At 38.7% G+C, this 18,206-nt stretch overlaps 1 protein-coding gene across 15 annotated transcripts in view; it reads left to right on the top strand.

The window, feature by feature from the left end:
- Positions 1–18,206, top strand: part of atp2b2 (ATPase plasma membrane Ca2+ transporting 2) — a 115,795-nt gene that overhangs the window by 46,102 nt on the left and 51,487 nt on the right. For 12 of the 15 annotated variants that reach the window (XR_010914418.1, XM_067504281.1, XM_067504279.1 and 9 more), the window contains one exon: positions 4,127–4,872. Coding sequence is in view for 14 of the 15 variants with exons in the window: in XM_067504281.1 (XP_067360382.1) it covers positions 4,674–4,872 (199 nt within the window). In the remaining variant the exon portion in view is untranslated. Of the gene's footprint in view, positions 1–3,844; positions 4,873–18,206 lie in introns of those variants that run through there. The other 3 variants (XM_067504282.1, XM_067504280.1, XM_067504292.1) reach the window with 2 other exon arrangements.

Below are 18,206 nucleotides of genomic sequence, written 5' to 3'. Positions count from 1 at the left end.
AGGAGCTCCACAGTGTGTGGATATTATGAATGCGTGGCAGTGTATTTTCACGGCATATACCTGTAGAAAGGAGAACATTGCTTTGAAGTTAAATTTAGAGCAGTCCAGTTCACCTCCGCACTATCTTTGCCACTATCCTTCTCTTACTGTGCCTTTCCGCTCGGTGTTCTCTTATATTTTTTATCTATATAACCCCTCTCTCCCTCTCCACTCTCTCTTTTCTTCCTATTTGCCTCCCTCCCACATCTCAATTTGTCCCACTCGTGTCCATGTCATAGTAATTTATATATAGGCAGATGCATGAAAGGAGAATCTAACACTACCTCTGCCACTATCAGTCCCTTCCATCACCAACATGATAATGTTAACCTGTAAATGCACAGTCTTACAAGGTTGATGATAAACAGATGTTGTGTATGGAGTGTAGACATTTTGCGGTAAATTTGTGTAATACTTTATTGCTAACTAGGATGGTTAAGGTTTTCCAATAACAGCATCAGAGAGGTTGCAGGTATCGTATGATGCATGATACAGGAAAGGATAAAAATTAAAGTTAAGTTAAATTAAACTTATGCATGATTTCCACTGTGTAGCTTGGTGCTGTTGCCACTTTTCCTGATAAATTTGTTTTAAATTCATTTATCCCTTTAAGCTTGGCTCACATTACAAATATAGCAATATATATTTATCTTTTTTCATGTTTGGAAAAAGGGGATACACACTAATTTAACATTTAATTATGCATAATTTCATAAAGTCATTGGCAATCATCAGCATTATAGTTATAGTTTGTAGGTATGCTCTAAAAGTAAGGTTTTAGTGTGGTAATACTATTTTTTGTTTTAGACACATTTCTTTGTAGTTATTATTTGTGAATAGTCAAGTCACATGATTACATGTATTTTAGAAAAGGCAAGATGACTCTAGTAATAAAATAGTAGCCACCTAATCTGTTGACTTTTTGCTAATGTTGAAATGGATTCCTAACATTACATGCTTCATTTTCCCATTGAAAAAGCCTTTTTGCAAGTTTAAGTTGCACCAGTAGGTGAGAAAAAACTTAATTACAACCTCTTTCTTCACACAGCGTAACAGTGGTTCTCAGATGGCTTCATACTCAGAATGATGGTCCCTGGTGAAGAAACACAAGTGAGGTCTAGGCAGTGGTTTTTAGTTTGGTATTCAGTTAGTTTCCATTTTTAATTAATTGGACTCATTAACTAATTAAGAAAAGCTATAGGGATATACGATAGTAGTATACTGCAGGTACACTAGGAATGAGTAATAGTGGCAATGTCTATCTTGCAGGTGGCCAGTCTGGCGAAAAAGAGAATTACCTTTGTGATGTAGTTTCTTTCCTGAGCCAGCCACTTGATTAACCATTCAGGCACACAAACACAAACACACATATAATTTCCTGGGAGAGCATTTGTTTGCTTTCATTTGACAGTTTTGGAGGATCTGGCCGGCACAGATGTCTGCCTTGGCATGCAGAGAGTACCGCCAACATTGATTGGACCTGATCGCCAAGCGAAGGAGGGGGCCAGCATGAAAGGTTGGAGTAAAAACAGAGGAAGATGTTGTTCTGCCCCATACGGTCCATTTTTGTTTTATGAAATAGCTACGGTTTGGACAGTTTTTCTAAGTACATGTACAAATGTGTTATGGGTTTTTCTGTAATGTGTCTTAGACTGATCCACAGTGGAGGGGAAACACAACAGTTGCCTTAGTTGTAAGAGCTTAATCTGCTTTACAAAAATGGGAAAAACCTCACAAAGCAGGTTTGTTAGGTTGCAACTATCCAAGTGACCTTGCAAGTGCTGCGTAACTTTGTCCCTTCAGTAAGGCCAGGGACTCATTAGCAGACAGCACTGGTTCCTGTGGAGTTACAGATGTGTATTCACATGTTGGCAGGGTCTCTTACTACCCAGCTGTGACAAGGTTGCTGTCCCGCTGGTCGCGTCTGGTAGTGGTCCCATCTGAATCACCATGCTTGAGTTTTTCACAGAACATTTTGCTGACTGTGTTTGTCTGACCAATTTAAGCAGTACATATTAAGCAGTGCTAAGCATCTGTGTGTGCTCACCACCTCTGTATTTCTATATCTCCTAACGAGTGAACTTTTTGTTTTTGCAACTTCCCAAGAAGTAAACTTGTAACATGCTACCCTGTGTTGTTATCTTTCAGTCCCACTCTGCTAGTGGCAAGGTGCCCTTTATATTCTGGGAATGTTTTTTTACCTAAACAATTCCTTCACATGCATGAATAATGTATTACTGGTTATGTGTGTCTTCTTAAACATAAGACTAAGCTGCCCGCTGTAGTTATACTGTAACTGCAGTTTGCATTTGCAGTCACAGCAGCACACACATAAAATATTTTAGTTTCACATAATCATTTTGCAAAAAGGTATGGTCATTATATGTTTTGTGAATAGTAAAAAGATTAGATGTTCTCTATAAAGAAGCACTTTCACATATTTGATATAATTAGAAACAAACGGGACCCCTTGACGGCACATTGTACGGTAAATCCATAACAACCTCCAAAGCAAGTGACCAATCATTCTGCCTGAGTTTCACTGATGCCAGGGATGGTCAACCCTAATGTTGATAGTAAACCTTAGTAAGATTTGTATAGTAAAAAGGTGATCAATATATGACATGCTGAGTCACCGACATCATTGATTAAAATTGGAGAGGCACATGTAAATCATTGATGCCACATCAGTTGTGTTTTGTGCAATATTGTGCAAAAAGATGTTGGTGTGGTGGCCATACGTTGAGACAAAGTACTGTTGATAAAGTATTTTCCCTGTATTGTTGATAAATCTGATAAATACTGATAAATACAGACTAAAGCAATGAATTGATAATTGCTTGCAGTGGTTATACTTCTGTGTCATCTTTATTGCTTCTTAATAACTATACAAATGTTTTACTGTATGTGTATGTTTAGTTTAGTTGTCTATATACTTACTATGAAACTAGACACTACTGTTTTTAACTAGTAATGTCTTCAGGGGTGGCTCAGTTGGTAAAGCAGTCCTCCACAGGGTTAGTGGTTCGATCCCCGGTCCTGGCTATATGTCTCTGGGCAAGATACTGAACCCCCTCCCCAGCTGTGCAGTGCCGGTCCAAAAAATTGAGGAGGGTTGTGTCAGGAAGGGCATCCGGCGTAAAAAAAACCTGTGCCAAATCAACATGAGGACAGTGATCCGCTGTGGCAACCCTGAACTCACAGGATAAGCTGAAAGGACAAAAAATTAAATAAAAATCTTCAGGAGGGACAAGTGGGTTTGAGTGTCACAGAAGCAGTCTGACCAGCTCTCTTTCTGTTTAAATTATTTGTCATAAAAATATAAAATAAAACCAGCTGAACAGCAGCAAGATAGTTACAGACCTTAATCCAGTACGCTGCAGTCCACCACATTCTCTGGCCACTGAAGACTTTTCTGTACCCACTGTATTTCTTATGAAATAGGGCAGGAGACCTGGAGTGAAATCCTTGAGATAAGTCAAATACAAGACAACACGCAGCAAGGAATGTATCAGTATAGAATGCATAGAAGTCAGTAGTGTAGAATGAAAGTGAAATAGTGGTGAGATAGCAGCAGCAGCTCCATTGCTCAGCCCATCCTCCCTGTGACACACAGCATTACGTGCTGCCTCTTTGCTTTGTCGTCAGAGCAGCCCCAGCCTCCCACTCGCGCACACAACTCTTCTCCGCTCTGCACCAGAAAGAAGCATCCTCTTCTCTCCACCCTCCCTCTCATTTGTATCCTCTCTCTCCTTGCTCTCTCTCTCTCGCAGTCAGTCGGTGTGTCCTCAGAATGAGGTTGGCGGCATCAGTGGCAGCAGCAGCAGCAGCAGTAGATAGAGACAACATAGACACAGTTACTGCCGCAGCCAGGAGAGGCTGTCCTTCAGCTGGGCACTATCAACTGCTGCATTCACCTCTGCCCTGAGAACACAACACTTATCCTTGTTCTCTCTCTCTCTCTCTCTCTGTCTCTCTCTTTCTCTCCTGTGTCTCTCCGTCGTCCTCCCTCACCTTCTGTCCTCTTTGAATTCATTTCTTGAATTCCACCCTCTCTCTCTCTCTCTCTCTCTCTCTCTCTCTGTAGCAGTGATGGGGAAGACCACCATGTAGAGACAGAGAGGCTACGGACAGAATAGCAGAAATGGGAAGCCACACATGGAGCAGGTCTGGACTGCAGCCGTGGTGAGCCTGAGAACTACAGGACTTGAAACCACCATCATTGCCCTTCTCAGGACTTGACCACTGGGGCTGTCCAACGCTCACCTGGATGCTCCCTGGTTGTGTTTCATCATCCCCTCCTCTCCTTTTTCTCTGCTGCTCTTTCTCCTCTTCTTGAGTTTCCTCTCCTTGATGGTTTTTGGTCTGCTGATATCTGACAGTCTGTCCTGAAAAAAAGAAGTTGCTCATCGATTTATCCCCTCGGATTTTTTCCCCTATTTTATTCTCTCTATCTCCCTACTTTACTTACAAGTGGCATCCCCCCCCCTTTTTTGGGTTATTGTTGCCTGCTTGATACCTATTTTGGAATTTTTTTTGGATGAGACTGAGCTCGTCTCTCTGTTGTGCAAGCTTTTTGATTGATCTATAAGCAATAACAAACACTAAAATCACCGACTTGACTAGCTGACATCATGGGGGACATGTCCAACAGCGATTTTTATGTCAAGAACCAAAGAAACGAGGACAACCATGCAGTGGGCTTCGGCTGCTCGCTCATGGACCTGCGCTCGTTGATGGAACTGCGTGGCACAGAGGCAGTGGTCAAGCTCCAGGAGGACTATGGGGGTATAGAGGGACTGTGCAGACGACTGAAAACCTCACCCACAGAAGGTAAGTCCTCTTGCTTGTCTGTGTATGTGTGTCAATGTGGGTATGTGTACTGGTGTCAATTGTAGGTATAAGAACCTTGTGTTGAGAAATGTGTCATACTACTGCATGCTAAGCTGATCATGACATTAATCGTAGATATACGGTCTGGATATTGATCATTTTTTGCTTGGACCTCCTGCTTTATTTGAGATATAAATCATGGTATCACAACACAGACACTTAGAAACCTTATAAGGTACCTGGAGAAATGCATATGCACAGTATCCGAACATCAGAAGGGGAGGGAGTCCCCTTTGAAGAGACTAATGGAAATTCTTCTTAGCCAGCTAGTGTTATACCTGCTTAGTATGCATAGAAATGTCTCTGGACAGTTTAGCCCCCCTCCATGGGCCCTCCTCCATGCAAGCCCCCCACCTTCCCTTGTCACTCCAACGTCTTGTCAGCCAATCAGCAGCAGCTTTATTAAAGAGCTGGTCTGTAAAATTTTGAACATGTGGGATGTGCCTGCAAATTTGGACTGGGCAGGATTATTTGTTTTCTCTTTAGTAAATGGACAACTATGTTAATATTCCGTTTCTGAAGTTTAGATGCCAAATATCCACTTACTCTTTTTAGAGATGATTTTAATAAACAAATTTGAAAATTTACAGAAGATAATGTATATGCATTTTTATCATTACAAAGATATTAAAACATTTGGTGATTCCATCTTCTACTCTGTCCAGACATTTGCTGTTTTGTTTCTTCATCCTCAGCAAGAGCAACGTTGAAGCAGGACTGCAACATTTGTTCTACATTTTTAATAGTATTGAATCATCCACGTCAGGATTGTTGATCACTATTAATGTAGTGTTAGCTGTGTGACATCAGAGGTAACCTGTAATCTTATAGGCTGATAGTCATAGAAGATTGTGTTTCTTAGTCTTCCTATCCAATAACACCACTTCTAGGTTAGCTGTTGGTAACACAGACTAAACAAGATGAATCCAGAAAATCTCTACAATCCCACAGTTAAAAGGATAATAAAAAGGGATAGTAAAATTACTGATGAACACTGACTCAGGGCATACTGAGCTTCCTGCTCATCACCAAGTTTGTAGAGTTAAACAATGCCTGCAGTGTTACAGACACAGGGGAATGAAACAGAATTTGAACTAGCAATAAAAGTATTACAAAATGCCAGAAATTTTGTTTTTTTAGATATATGAATAGATATGTGAGACAGTACATTGCATCAATATGCTAAACAATAACCTGTGATGACAGCCTGCAGACTTACACTAACACCAAAATCAAAGTAATTAAATTTCTCACATAGAAACATTTTTTTAATTGTTGTAAGATACACTTAAGTAAGGTAGAGTCAATTATGAATGTGATTTGGTTATGACTGGTTGGACTTAGTTGGTCTTGGTTAGTGCCAGTCTGGCTCATTAAGTGCTTATAGCCAGCAGTTAAAATTGTTTGCTGTGTAAAGATCCTAGTCGTTCCAGTAGTGTTAGGATTCAGTTGCTTCCAGTCGTTGTTAGAAATATTTCTTTAAACATTTATGCGTGACATTGGCGACCAATGACATCACAATGGAGAGAGATTTGCATGAACTATTAACTTTGCTTTGCTTTACAAAGTTATTTTACCTCCATTTACCTACTTTTCTACAATCAGTTCGTTATCAAAGCTGCTCCATTCCAACACTTGCTACAACTAAAATTCTCACGAGATCTTGTGTCAAAACAGACATTGACAGAACCAGTTTGTACACGGTAGGATCCAGGTCTGTCCCCACTTTTACTGTTGATCTGACATGATGAAATAAACATCTATTGCACTGTCTACAACGGTGACACTGAAAATAAAGGAAAGGAACATTTTGCATTGTAATCCGAAATAGTATAAATAGTATAACATCATCTACAATATGTACGTTTTTAAAATATTTTCAGAATCCAGCTCATAATAAAACAATGGAAATTATGACATGTTGCCAAATGCCAGTGCATTTTCATGTTTTATTTTGACATTATAACATTATTCAAACAGTGTTTGTCCAGTGGGTAAAAATGGTAAGAAAAGAAATTCAAAGAAATGTGTACAGGGCTATTCAAAATGTATGTTAATAGAAGGATCTGCTCTCTGGATTATCCAAAACACTACAATCCCAGTGGGCTTATACAAATAATTATCGTGTATTTTTGTGGTGCTTTGTTAGGATAAATGAAGTGTTTATATGTATGTATACAAGTGTATATATACATGGTTTGCCATAATTACAATCATTGGTATTGTTTAAATTCCTAGTCATTTTGTACTTTAAGTAAAATGTAAATAACCTACTTACTACTTTAATTAAATAAAATATATGAATTTGGGCATTTCAGGCCAATACTTGTACTTTTACTTTGGAGTACTGAGTTTGTGTACTCCTACAGCCTCTGTACTCAGTGTATCAAATTTGGCTGTGCATGGGGCTATTTACCTGCAGAATGCTTAGAGTGACCATGCTGACCCTCCTGCTTCATAACATAATTTAAGACCGCCAATATTAATGTCGTTGCTGATTGATGTATGTTCTATCAGAAATGTAATAACTGTGGGTCCTTGATGGTACTCTGTATTGCTTGCTGTTTACAGTAAAAAGCCCTGAGCATAGTTGGTCCATGAACCGTGCATATTGTAGCCTACACTAGTCTTATCACATGACACTAGCAGCTCAGCATGCCCATAGTCCATAAAGCTGCATACTGTAAATATATAATGGCTCTGTGCCTGATGGAAATAGTTGTGATTTTGCACTCTTACAGTTAGATCAAAAAAGCATAAATTTGCTATTCCAATAATAATATAGCAGGTTTGTACATATAGGTTTTAATTTTTTCTTTTTTTGTCCTTTTGGCTTATCCCGTGAGTTTAGAGTCACCACAGCGGATCATTGTCCACATGTTGATTTTGCACAGTTTTTATGCCGGATGCCCTTCCTGACGCAACCCTCCCCAATTTCTACTGGGCTTGGACCAGCACTAAACAAACATTTATGGCTTGTGCAGTGCCGGAGGGGAATGGGCTGTTAGGGGTCCAGAGACACTTCGACATATAGCCAGGGCTGGGGATCGAACCCTGTGGTCCGTGGACAACTGCCTTTACCAAATGAGCGACAGCCGCCCCTAAAGACTGCTACAGTATCTACCGCAAAATTGTGTCATGCACATTATATGGTAGCTTTTAAGGAAACAGCACAACACACCAAATAGCCATGATTTGAAAAAACATAGATCCATTATTACTCTTTTTAGGAAATAAGGACAAGGTGTGTTTTCTTTCCAACATTATTTTTAATCTATTTTTACCAGTGTTAAATATTTAATGATCCCGTAAAATAAAGCAATAAAACCAGGATGTCATTTTTCCCCAAAAGAATTGTGTAGATTTTGTAAGGCAAATTATAAGTATTTATTGAATACTAATAAAGTAGTTCCAGTCTTCCTGAAAAAGTGGATCTTACCATTAAGTGTTCTCGGTAGCCTGCTTCCTTGTACTGTATACCTTTACCCAGGATGTAGTTACCAGTTATATGAAGAAGCTAGCATTAACCGCAGTCACAGGGTGAATGGCATGAGTCATTCAGGCCAGAAGGGACGTCAGGCTACAGCTTAGTTTCAGAGAAGGATTGGCAGGAAGCTGCTCGGGGTATGACCTGTATCTTGAGAGAGAGAGGGAGAAGAAAAGACTCACAGTACAGTTGTTTGTTTGAAATGGCAGATAGCTGTAGCACATTGGCAGACTCTCCCAGGTACAAACTGTAAAAGAATGCTCAGAGCACAGGCAGTTTTGTATTTTATTTTGTGTCTTGTGTCTTCACTAAAACTGTAATGGTAATACCTCTACCACCCTAAGTCTTCTATGCATCACTCTTTCAAGTTTTTAGGTAAAATTGTTTTTTACAGGTACGCGGTAATGTACCTGGCAGTGATATGTAGATATTCTTCTAAAAAGTCAATGAATTACAAAGATTTTTTTTGCAGCATTCTTATTATTGTTTGATAATGAGTATGACCTGAACCAGTGTGCAGAGTAGGGAGGAGCATAGCAGAGGTTAGGTGAGCATATGGTCGCTCACATATAGTAAATGTTTGCATCTTTGCTGCATGTTACACTAATTCTGCATTAAAGCTAAAGGTGGTCTATAAACCCATTAATACGTTTTGCTGTTTGAATCAGACTTTATATGCTGAGTAAAAATTTGATGATTCTTTTTGAATTCTTATTTCAAATGTGATTTTGATTTTGCTACAGTTATGATTCCTGACTGACTGGCCTCGTGTCCATAGCAACAGTGGGTAAGGTTAATTTGTAACATATAATTTACAGATGCTCTACCTAACCATTACAGAGCGAAATCAAAACCTTTAAACCAAACAAACAGATAGTTTTTGCTGAGAGATAAATGAGTAATTGATAAGACTCTCCTAATTGACCCATTCCAGTGACTTTCTGAAGTTTTTTCTGTGATCCTCATCAAGAAATTTTTTTTAGCACATAAACCCCCTAAAAAAAGGCAAGTTGTGTACTCGTTGTGTTTTAGAGTCACACAAAATGAGCTATAATATGTGACAAGCTAAGCTAAATGTTGAATTTATTTGAAAAAAAACTTTCCACCCACTTAGCAGCTCTTACTTGAATGTCTTCTTACTTAAATCAGGTACTTCCTACCTTTGTCTCTCCATGCTGTCCCCACCAGACCTCCTCTTCATCAACCTTTCCGCCTGCCCTTGCTCTCTCTTTTTTCCTCCCATTACTCTCTTATCACATCTTACCTCTCCTCTGCTCCAATTTCTATTTCGGTGAGCTGGTCGGTCGCTGGTTTCCCAGTGGGCCAGTGTACAGCGTAGCCTAAATAGACCTGCTCTACATCTGTAACCTTCATCCTCTCATTTCTAATCTCACTTTATTAACTGAGTTGGTAACATTTTACAGTGCTGGAAAAGTAGCACACCATTAGTAAAGTGCAATAATAATAGTTGCATCCTCAATGAGTAGAAAACGTAGACAGTTTTTTTTCTACCATAAAGCAGTACACCAGTACAGTACAGAAAAGATGAATGGCAGAGATGGAGATACTATCAGTTGATTGAAGACAGTTATGTTTTTAGAAGAGATCCAGGGGCAATGGTCCTGCGTTGCTTTTTGTGGCACAATGACAGTTTTGGAAGGTGGTCAGGTGATACATTATACAGGGTGCTTGTATTTTCCTTGGGAGGAGGTTGCAATGAGTTCTTGTGTTAATAGTCCACTGACCAAGGCAAAAAAATGTGACTTTTTTTTTTTTTATAATTTAACACCACACACAAACAGCAATCTCCAAATGCTTCCACAGACACATTCTGTTTGAGTCCATTGGTCTGGAGCCCATGGTTTCTATGTTTACATCAATTTTGTGGTGACAATACCTTGTTGTCCATGACACAGATGCAATGATGTGAGTGGTAATTGATGGTATTGCAAGAGAAGGAACTTTTTTTTTCCTGCCAGGGTGTTTTATACTCTCATGTATCAGTGGCATGTTTTCAACATACACATATTTTCTGTCCTACACTTCTCTGCTTCTTTTTTCTGTTCTGATGTTACTTAATACTGTCTCCTCTTGAAGGTAGAGTTGTTTGTCTTGTATCATTTGTAGTGTTAGTTTTCCTATGTAATATCAGGACAGTGCTGTGATACTATAGTCTTACTCTTTTTATTCCTCCTATATACTGTATCTCACTCGCTGTTCTGTTTTATGATGACACCTCTGTGACTTTTTATGCCCCTTTCTCGTTTCCCTTTCTATTCTTCTCCTTTATCTCGTTACTGTCTGTGACGCCACCGTGTTTTTTTAACACCCCCTTTTATCTGCCATTTCATCTCCTCACTTACTCGTTTTCTTTCATTCACACCCATCATCGCCCCTGTTTTTTTTCCCAAATCTTTTTTTATCGCTACCTTGAGAAAAGTCCACTTTTCAGTCTGGGTGTTTTTACACTTTATCACATTCTCATTTTCTATTCTTAACCCTGTTGTTTGTCTCCATGCTTCTTGTCATTTTGTCCCTCATCCCAACTCTCCTCCTTTGTCTTTTTTTCCATCCTCTCTCTATACCTTCCTCCCTCATGATCATACTAATTGCGTCCTCCAGTCGTAGCACCATGAGCACGTTCCCCTTTGACGCAGTCTATTTAATCTCTGTCCCACAAGGAATCTCTCACATGGAGCTGCTGTCTCGTTAATAAGGACAGTTTCCCCTGCTCTGAAACCACTCCCCTCTTTTATTACTCTCCTCTATGCCCTACCGTCTCCTCCTCTCCTCTGGTGACTCTGTAAAAGAGAAGAGAAAGAAAAAGAACGAGAGAGAATGAAATAGGACGCATAGGAGGCAATGAAGAAGGGAGAGAGAGATGGCTCTCAGAGGACAGATTAAAAATGATACACAGCCATTTTGCTTAGTGAGGGAGCAAAACCACATTGTAGGTAGTCTCACAGACACACACACACACACTACTCACACGAATAGACACTATTCACACAGGTGTTCCTCTGCAGTGTAGAAGCAGTGACCTTGAAGTAGGCTGAGGCAGTGTGATGGCATAGTGGTCAGTCACTCTGCTTTAACATGCCGTATGCAATAATAACATGAGTATTTGTTAAAAAAGTAACAACATGCCAGCTTAATAGCATACACCTAACAGCAAGCCTTCTGTTTAAGTTTTCATATGTAATAATTATTTTTGCACATTTGATGGATGGAAAAAAGCTAGAAAGAAAGATTTTCAAATGTGGCATCCCAAAAGGTGATTTTGTTAATGGGGTTCATCCTGCATCTATTAGACATTAGTAACATTGTTAGTGGTGGCCTATGTCTTATTACAAATTTAATTTTCTTTATAATGCACCGTAATGTAAAGATTTGCAGGTGTAGGAACATTTTTGAATTGTATTTATTATTACAGCATAAAAAATGAGCAGGAAAAGAAAAATAATGGCTTGTCAAAATTATGATTGAACTGGTTGTTAAATGCAACCACTTCTCAGAAGCTTAGTCTTCTCTTTCAAGGTTTGAAGACTGACTGTGGAGAAGTACACTGTGGCTAGTTTCCCAGAGATTTAACAAGATATCAGACTAAAACTATATTTAATTCATTCAAAGACTAAACCATGTTTAAGCAATTTACCTTGGAACTGCAAATTATTAGGAAACTGAACCTCTTTCATTAATGGTGGAGAATCAGGGCCAGAATTAGATTGTATCCATGAGATACCCTCAATATGTGGTGCAACATATTTAGTCTTTTTTCTATTTTGTTTCAGAATACATAGCAGAAGGATATTTTGAAAATGCTTCTTCATGTATTGTGAATATATCATATGATACTTTATTGTAGGTGTTTGATTAAGGCAGTGATAAATTCCAATTTTTCAGAGGTACAGATATATGGGCACACACTCAGGCAGATGCTGGACACTGCCGACGTGGAAGTCAGCTGTCTCAAGAGATGACTGACTGAATTAAGAGGACAGATGCCAAAAAACAGACTCTACTGGCCTGCTCCCATGGAGCCTGGTGCTGACTCACAACAGTATACAGCATGTACTTTACTATACAGATTGGTATGCAGTAGGCATGAATAATAAATAAAAATAAAATAAAATGAAAAATTGGACTTTCGTGATGGATTTTAGTAATTGAATTTAGACTGATACTGTAAATATAAAATTAGATTTTGTGTTATGAATTTTACAATCTTTAAGCTGATGTTTCTGTGATTCTTGACATGCACCAAATTATTCATTCAACCAGTTATTGTGGCAGTCTAGCTGCTTTATGATGTCATTTTGGCAGATGATTGACAATAGACAAATGATTGTCAAATCTTTTCTGCTTTTTCCTCTCTTGAAGAACAGGACAGGGGGCTGTTGAACCTCTGATGCCCCAAAATTCAATGAATGAAACTACTAATTTTAGAAACTGACATCTCTGAATGTATCTCAGTCTCAACTAACAGTCATATGTCTACATCATGTTCTTGTACTGAAACGTGCTGAATCTGAACTGGCTGCTTGAAGCCACGAGTAGGGATCACAAGTTGACAGGCAGGGAGGTGCCTTTAGCTGCATATGCAGAGTCTTGGGCTATAACTGGCTTGCTTCTCTCCACGTCAGCTCTTTTTCTGAGCTGACCTCTCTCCTTTGTCTTCTCCCGCTGTGGGGCAGAACCAGGGTGGTACCACTGCTGCCAACACAGACCGACAGCATTCCCTTCTCAAGGGCACATGAACAGATACAGTCTTGGACAAGACCCAACTCTGCCTTCCTCAAGGGCACAGAGTAGCAGTTTCTTAACTTTGACTTCACACTGTACTGTACATACTGTAGCGGAGAAAAATCTGCAGCAGCAGGGCAGGAGAAACACAAATACCATGTTGTGCAAACTTAGAATTCTACCTTTTCCAAACTTTTAATTTTATCCTCCAATGCCTTCCCCAAAGGAAGCAGAAACTAAGACTGTTTAGTCTTGCCCAGGGGAATAGGGATATTGCTACAGAGATAGTCACTTACCCAAGGGCACTGGATCAAAGCATTATCAGACACTGTCTAATATGCAAACACATCATTTCAGCTTCTATCGTGTCCTAATCTGTCCTTTCTCGTTTGACAGTGTTAGGCAGCTGCTGCAGTGTTATCCAACATACAGTAAACACTTCAGATGAGTCTTTAAAGAAATCTACATTGAGTATTCAGGTTATAATTAAATAAAAGTACATATACAGTATACAGTACATTTGATAGTTTATTCTATATTTATGTTCTGTATTTGACCAATTTCTCTCAGTAATAAAAAGTAAAAATTTTCCCAAACGTAGAGCACTACAACTGTAACGATTAGAAAAGAATGACTAAAATATTTGTACCCAGGTGCAGTGCTTCAGCTAGTATTGTAGTATTCCGTTACAGTACATAACTTATGTCTGGGAAACACCAAATAAGAAGCTAAGCTTTAAATTGCTGAAAAATCTATTGTGTTGACTTCTGTATAACCACATCTGTTTCATGTCAGGAATATTAAGGGAGATGCATTCATTTGTGCGCCATATGGAACCATTTTGGCTAAGACATATTACAGTTCAATCAAATTGCAACAGCACAGCACAGAGATCAATAATCTACTCTCAACACTATGCCCCTGAACTGTAAGTCTAAACGTCTATGGCAGAAGTGTGTAAAATGATTTAAAATATTTGGGAATTCTTTAATCTATTAAACATATTGATATTGATGCACAATAGTGTTTAAATGTTAATGCAATCATGCTAATAAAATTATACTGAACAATGACAATTTCCTATTTGATTCTGTTGGCCCTTGTGTATGTTTGTGTGTATTTTCCCTGCACATCCAAGTAGACAGACTGTAAGGGGCACATTAGAGTGTGTAGATTTCCCTTACCGGTCATGACTATTTCATGACACTCTCTGGTAGTTTGAATTTTAATAGCTGTCCCTATTGTGTTCGGAGCTTATCTGAGCCCCTGGGCGAAACTAGAGACTGACACCCAGATGGGAGAAAGCAGATAGACCACTGTCACTCTGTCTTTCAGTCTCTGCCCTGGATGCTCTCTCTTTTCACTCTCAAGAGTTCAAAGGTTGCTGTGTTGTGTGAGCAGGCATGCACTGCGTTTGTGTGAATCGGACAATTGGACATGTTTGTTTGATTATATATGGGTGGGATTGGAAAATACAATAGCTCCTAATCAGCTTGGTTGGGTAAAGCTAGAAAGCCAGAATCACAGTCAACATCATCCTCAGTAGCATTGTTTCAATCTTGATTTTACATGAGAACATATACATGAGAACAATATAAAAAAAAACATTGGCCTCTTCTCTGTGAACTAATAAATGGTTTAAAATGAACTAATGATTTAGATTGTTATTTGTAAGCTGGAATTAGCAGTTATCTATAAACTTGCTTTGTTCATATTATTAATGGTGTCAAAATCATCTCAAATAGTATTTCTGCAGGCACACGCACACCACCAACCTGTATAGCTGCACTGACAGCCTGGTCACACATGAGAGGTCTAATAACAGGTGTGCTTCTTCCATCCCTGTGTGTGTGTGTGTGTTTGTGTGATTTATAAAGTAAATATGAATTCCATGAGATTTTATCAATGTGTATGAGGGCTTACCCTAAAGGATCCAAGAAGTGACTAAAATTATGTTAACTTGAAAATTATCGGAATGACACAGACTGATAATGAACTTAAGGAAGAATGAGGGATGCACGCATGGATTGATTGATTAATTTAATGATGAAATGGTTGAAGAGCCTGGAATTACACTATGAAGTGACTGACCCCTTTACACTTTGCCCCTATCACTAAGCTGCTGTGTCTTCAACACGCTCACACACTGCTGCTATCTGTTTCCAGTCCCACACACCCACATACACACAAGTACCTCCCCACACGAAGAGAGGCGGTAAACAGATGTCTCATCAGTGTTGTGTCCACGTCTAGGGCAGTCAGACCAGCTAACGTTACTGTGTTTGAGGCTCAGATGGTGGAACAGATACAGTAAATGACTGATAAATTCAGTAAGAGACTCATCACACTCGCTTTTCTTTTTTTGGCACTTGCAGTAAGTTAAAAAAGCTAATTTGTTCACATACTATAAGCCCTGAGGTTGCAGTTGCCATATTTTTAGGAAAACCATATTTTAGGGAAAAATATTTGACACGGATTTTCCATTTCCCAAAAAATGTTTAAATCAATAGAATAAGAATATTTTTTCTTTTTGTGAATTTCTCGAGTGCTTTTACTTGCATCTATATTCTGCTCCCCACAGACATGTCACATTAAGTCACACACACTTGTCATTTATTGGAATAGCTTAAGGAGACGTTGGCAGCCCTTTGATGTAATGGATCTTCTCACCAATGCATTACCATGTACCAATGAGATGTAACCATGTACCATAATGTTGGTATGTTAATACCATTGTATATGCACTGGATTTTTCTTCCTCTGTGAGTCATGTGCTCTTCAGACCCACAGATCTGACTTAAACTGGACCTCACTCATCCACAGAATTGTCACACAAAAAACAGAAAGTATGTTTCATGAATTATGAAAAGGGCCATATGTACTCAAGCATTCATCTCATATGAGTCACTATCGGGTTGTTTCTGTTTGTTCTCCTCTGTGCTGCTCTTGATGTGCTATTTTCCAGGTTTCCAAAAAAGAGGTGTAAATTAAACCTTTTGGGTATTGAAACTCTCTGTTATGAGCAGCATGCATCAACCACATCTATAAGCCCTTGTTGTTTTGTAATTTTAGAGGCCTGTTTTCTTTCATACTATTACATAGTTAGCTTTTTCACAACATTTTAAAATGGAAAAAAAACAACCCGCAAGAAGTACTGTCATACAAACACAAGAGCTTGTGTACATGGGGCCAGAGCATAATGGTTTAATGTGTAATACTTTATTCACTCTTTTAGACCTGCACACGTTTCCTACTGATGTTTATGCAAAATATTCTGCAAACTTAGTAATAATCAGTTATCCTGCAAACTGAATTGTGTTTGTGATTATGTGTATGTATGTTTGTGTGTGACAGAGAGAAAGAGCTGTGAGCGGTGTTCTCTCACTCCACTCTGCTGTTTCTCACATGAGTCAGACTCATAGAGCCCAGTACTTGACAGCAAAACTCACCCACTTGTACAGCTGCCCCCACAGACTCGCACATAATCGCATAAATAACATTTTCAGCATTGCAACATACATTTAAAACTGTTGGAAAAACATAAACTCTGTTGCATCAGTCTGTTACATTGCTGTGGTTTCATTGTTTTAATAAAGTTCTAAAACACATCAAAAGTTATTGTGGGCAAATTTTGACCAACATTTTGAACACATCTTAAAATGGCAGTACAACATACATTTTGAGAAGAACACTTATTTGCTTAAATGATGACAATGTTGAAAACTGGTCCCCAGCCATGTAGTCCTTAAATTCCCATAAGGAGATGACATGAATTAGCGATGATTAGTCCCTTCATACTAAACTAAGATAAACAGCTGCTGATTCCAGCTATGGATTTACTGTACAGACATGAGAGGTATATCTCTCTTTTTACCTGACTCTCAGCAGGAAAGGTAATTGGTTTGTTTCTCAAAATAGCTATTTTAATTTTTTTTCCTTTTTCCCCATAAAAGCAGCACCTGATGAAAGAAATCTTCTGAGCTCTGTGCTGTGAAAAACACCAAAATCTGCCACTGGTACTGTTTTCAAAGTTTATCTGCACAAGCAAATTGTACCATAATAGGTTGTAGTGTGTGGAAAAACTCCTGTGAAAACATAGAAACACAAATATATAATACATATAAGTCTTGATGATATAGCATTAGAAATTACTCTGTGTCACTTTCTGGTTCATTAAATTTTAGATGTGGCTCATCTCTGAGAATGTTGCTGCTTAATTGTCTTCAAGATTGCATGTATGTTGCAAACTGAAGAAATTATGACACAAAACTAAGACAAAACATTTTTTCAGAGTAAAGGAAGCCTCCCTTAACAGGGAACTAGGGTTGAGACACCTGTTTCCTGGTGTTTTAAATGCTCCATACTATCAGTTCCCTGATGTTTCCCCTAAAACAACAACCCTATCAGGTTTAAGTGAGGGAAAAAAAAGGCTTCCTTTCTTTAATTGTCTCTTCATTTAACAGTGGGTGGACCCACTGCTAATGCTGTGCTGCTAATGTCTAATGAACAATTAGTTTAATTTAGTTATATTCCCCACTTTAGACTTAAACTATGGCAAAGGTCCTCAAACTAAACTCTGATCCAGTCATTTGTGCTAATTTCAGCAAACATTGCGCCTCCTGATAGATTAAAACAAAAATATCTTGTATGTGAGCTATTCAACTTCCTTAAAATACAGCATAAACCACTTTACAAGATTGTCCATGCTGTATTTTAGGTTACTACCTACAGTACTCTCTCATATTAGTTAGAATTGAGGTTGTGATTTGTTTTTCTCTCAATTTCTAAGAAGCCTGAACAGTATATATAGTCAGAAAATCTCCTTGGAAACAGAACTTGAAGTAGAAGTAAACATTGTCTGAAAAGTGTGAACCATTTGCAACACTGTTTGAACACAAAGTGTCTCAATTAACTTTATTGAAAAGGTCGTGTTGACCATTTAAGACCTTTGGCCCTGTTTTCCACTACCTCTCAGTATAATTTCATAAAGTGCCAAGAACAAATGGACAGGGAAATGCATACAGCTAAAACAAGGACAAAATCT

Source organism: Channa argus, chromosome 5, assembly GCF_033026475.1.
Source record: "Channa argus isolate prfri chromosome 5, Channa argus male v1.0, whole genome shotgun sequence".
NCBI classification, from domain to species: Eukaryota; Metazoa; Chordata; class Actinopteri; order Anabantiformes; family Channidae; genus Channa; species Channa argus.
This window is presented reverse-complemented; position numbering and strand designations above follow the sequence as displayed.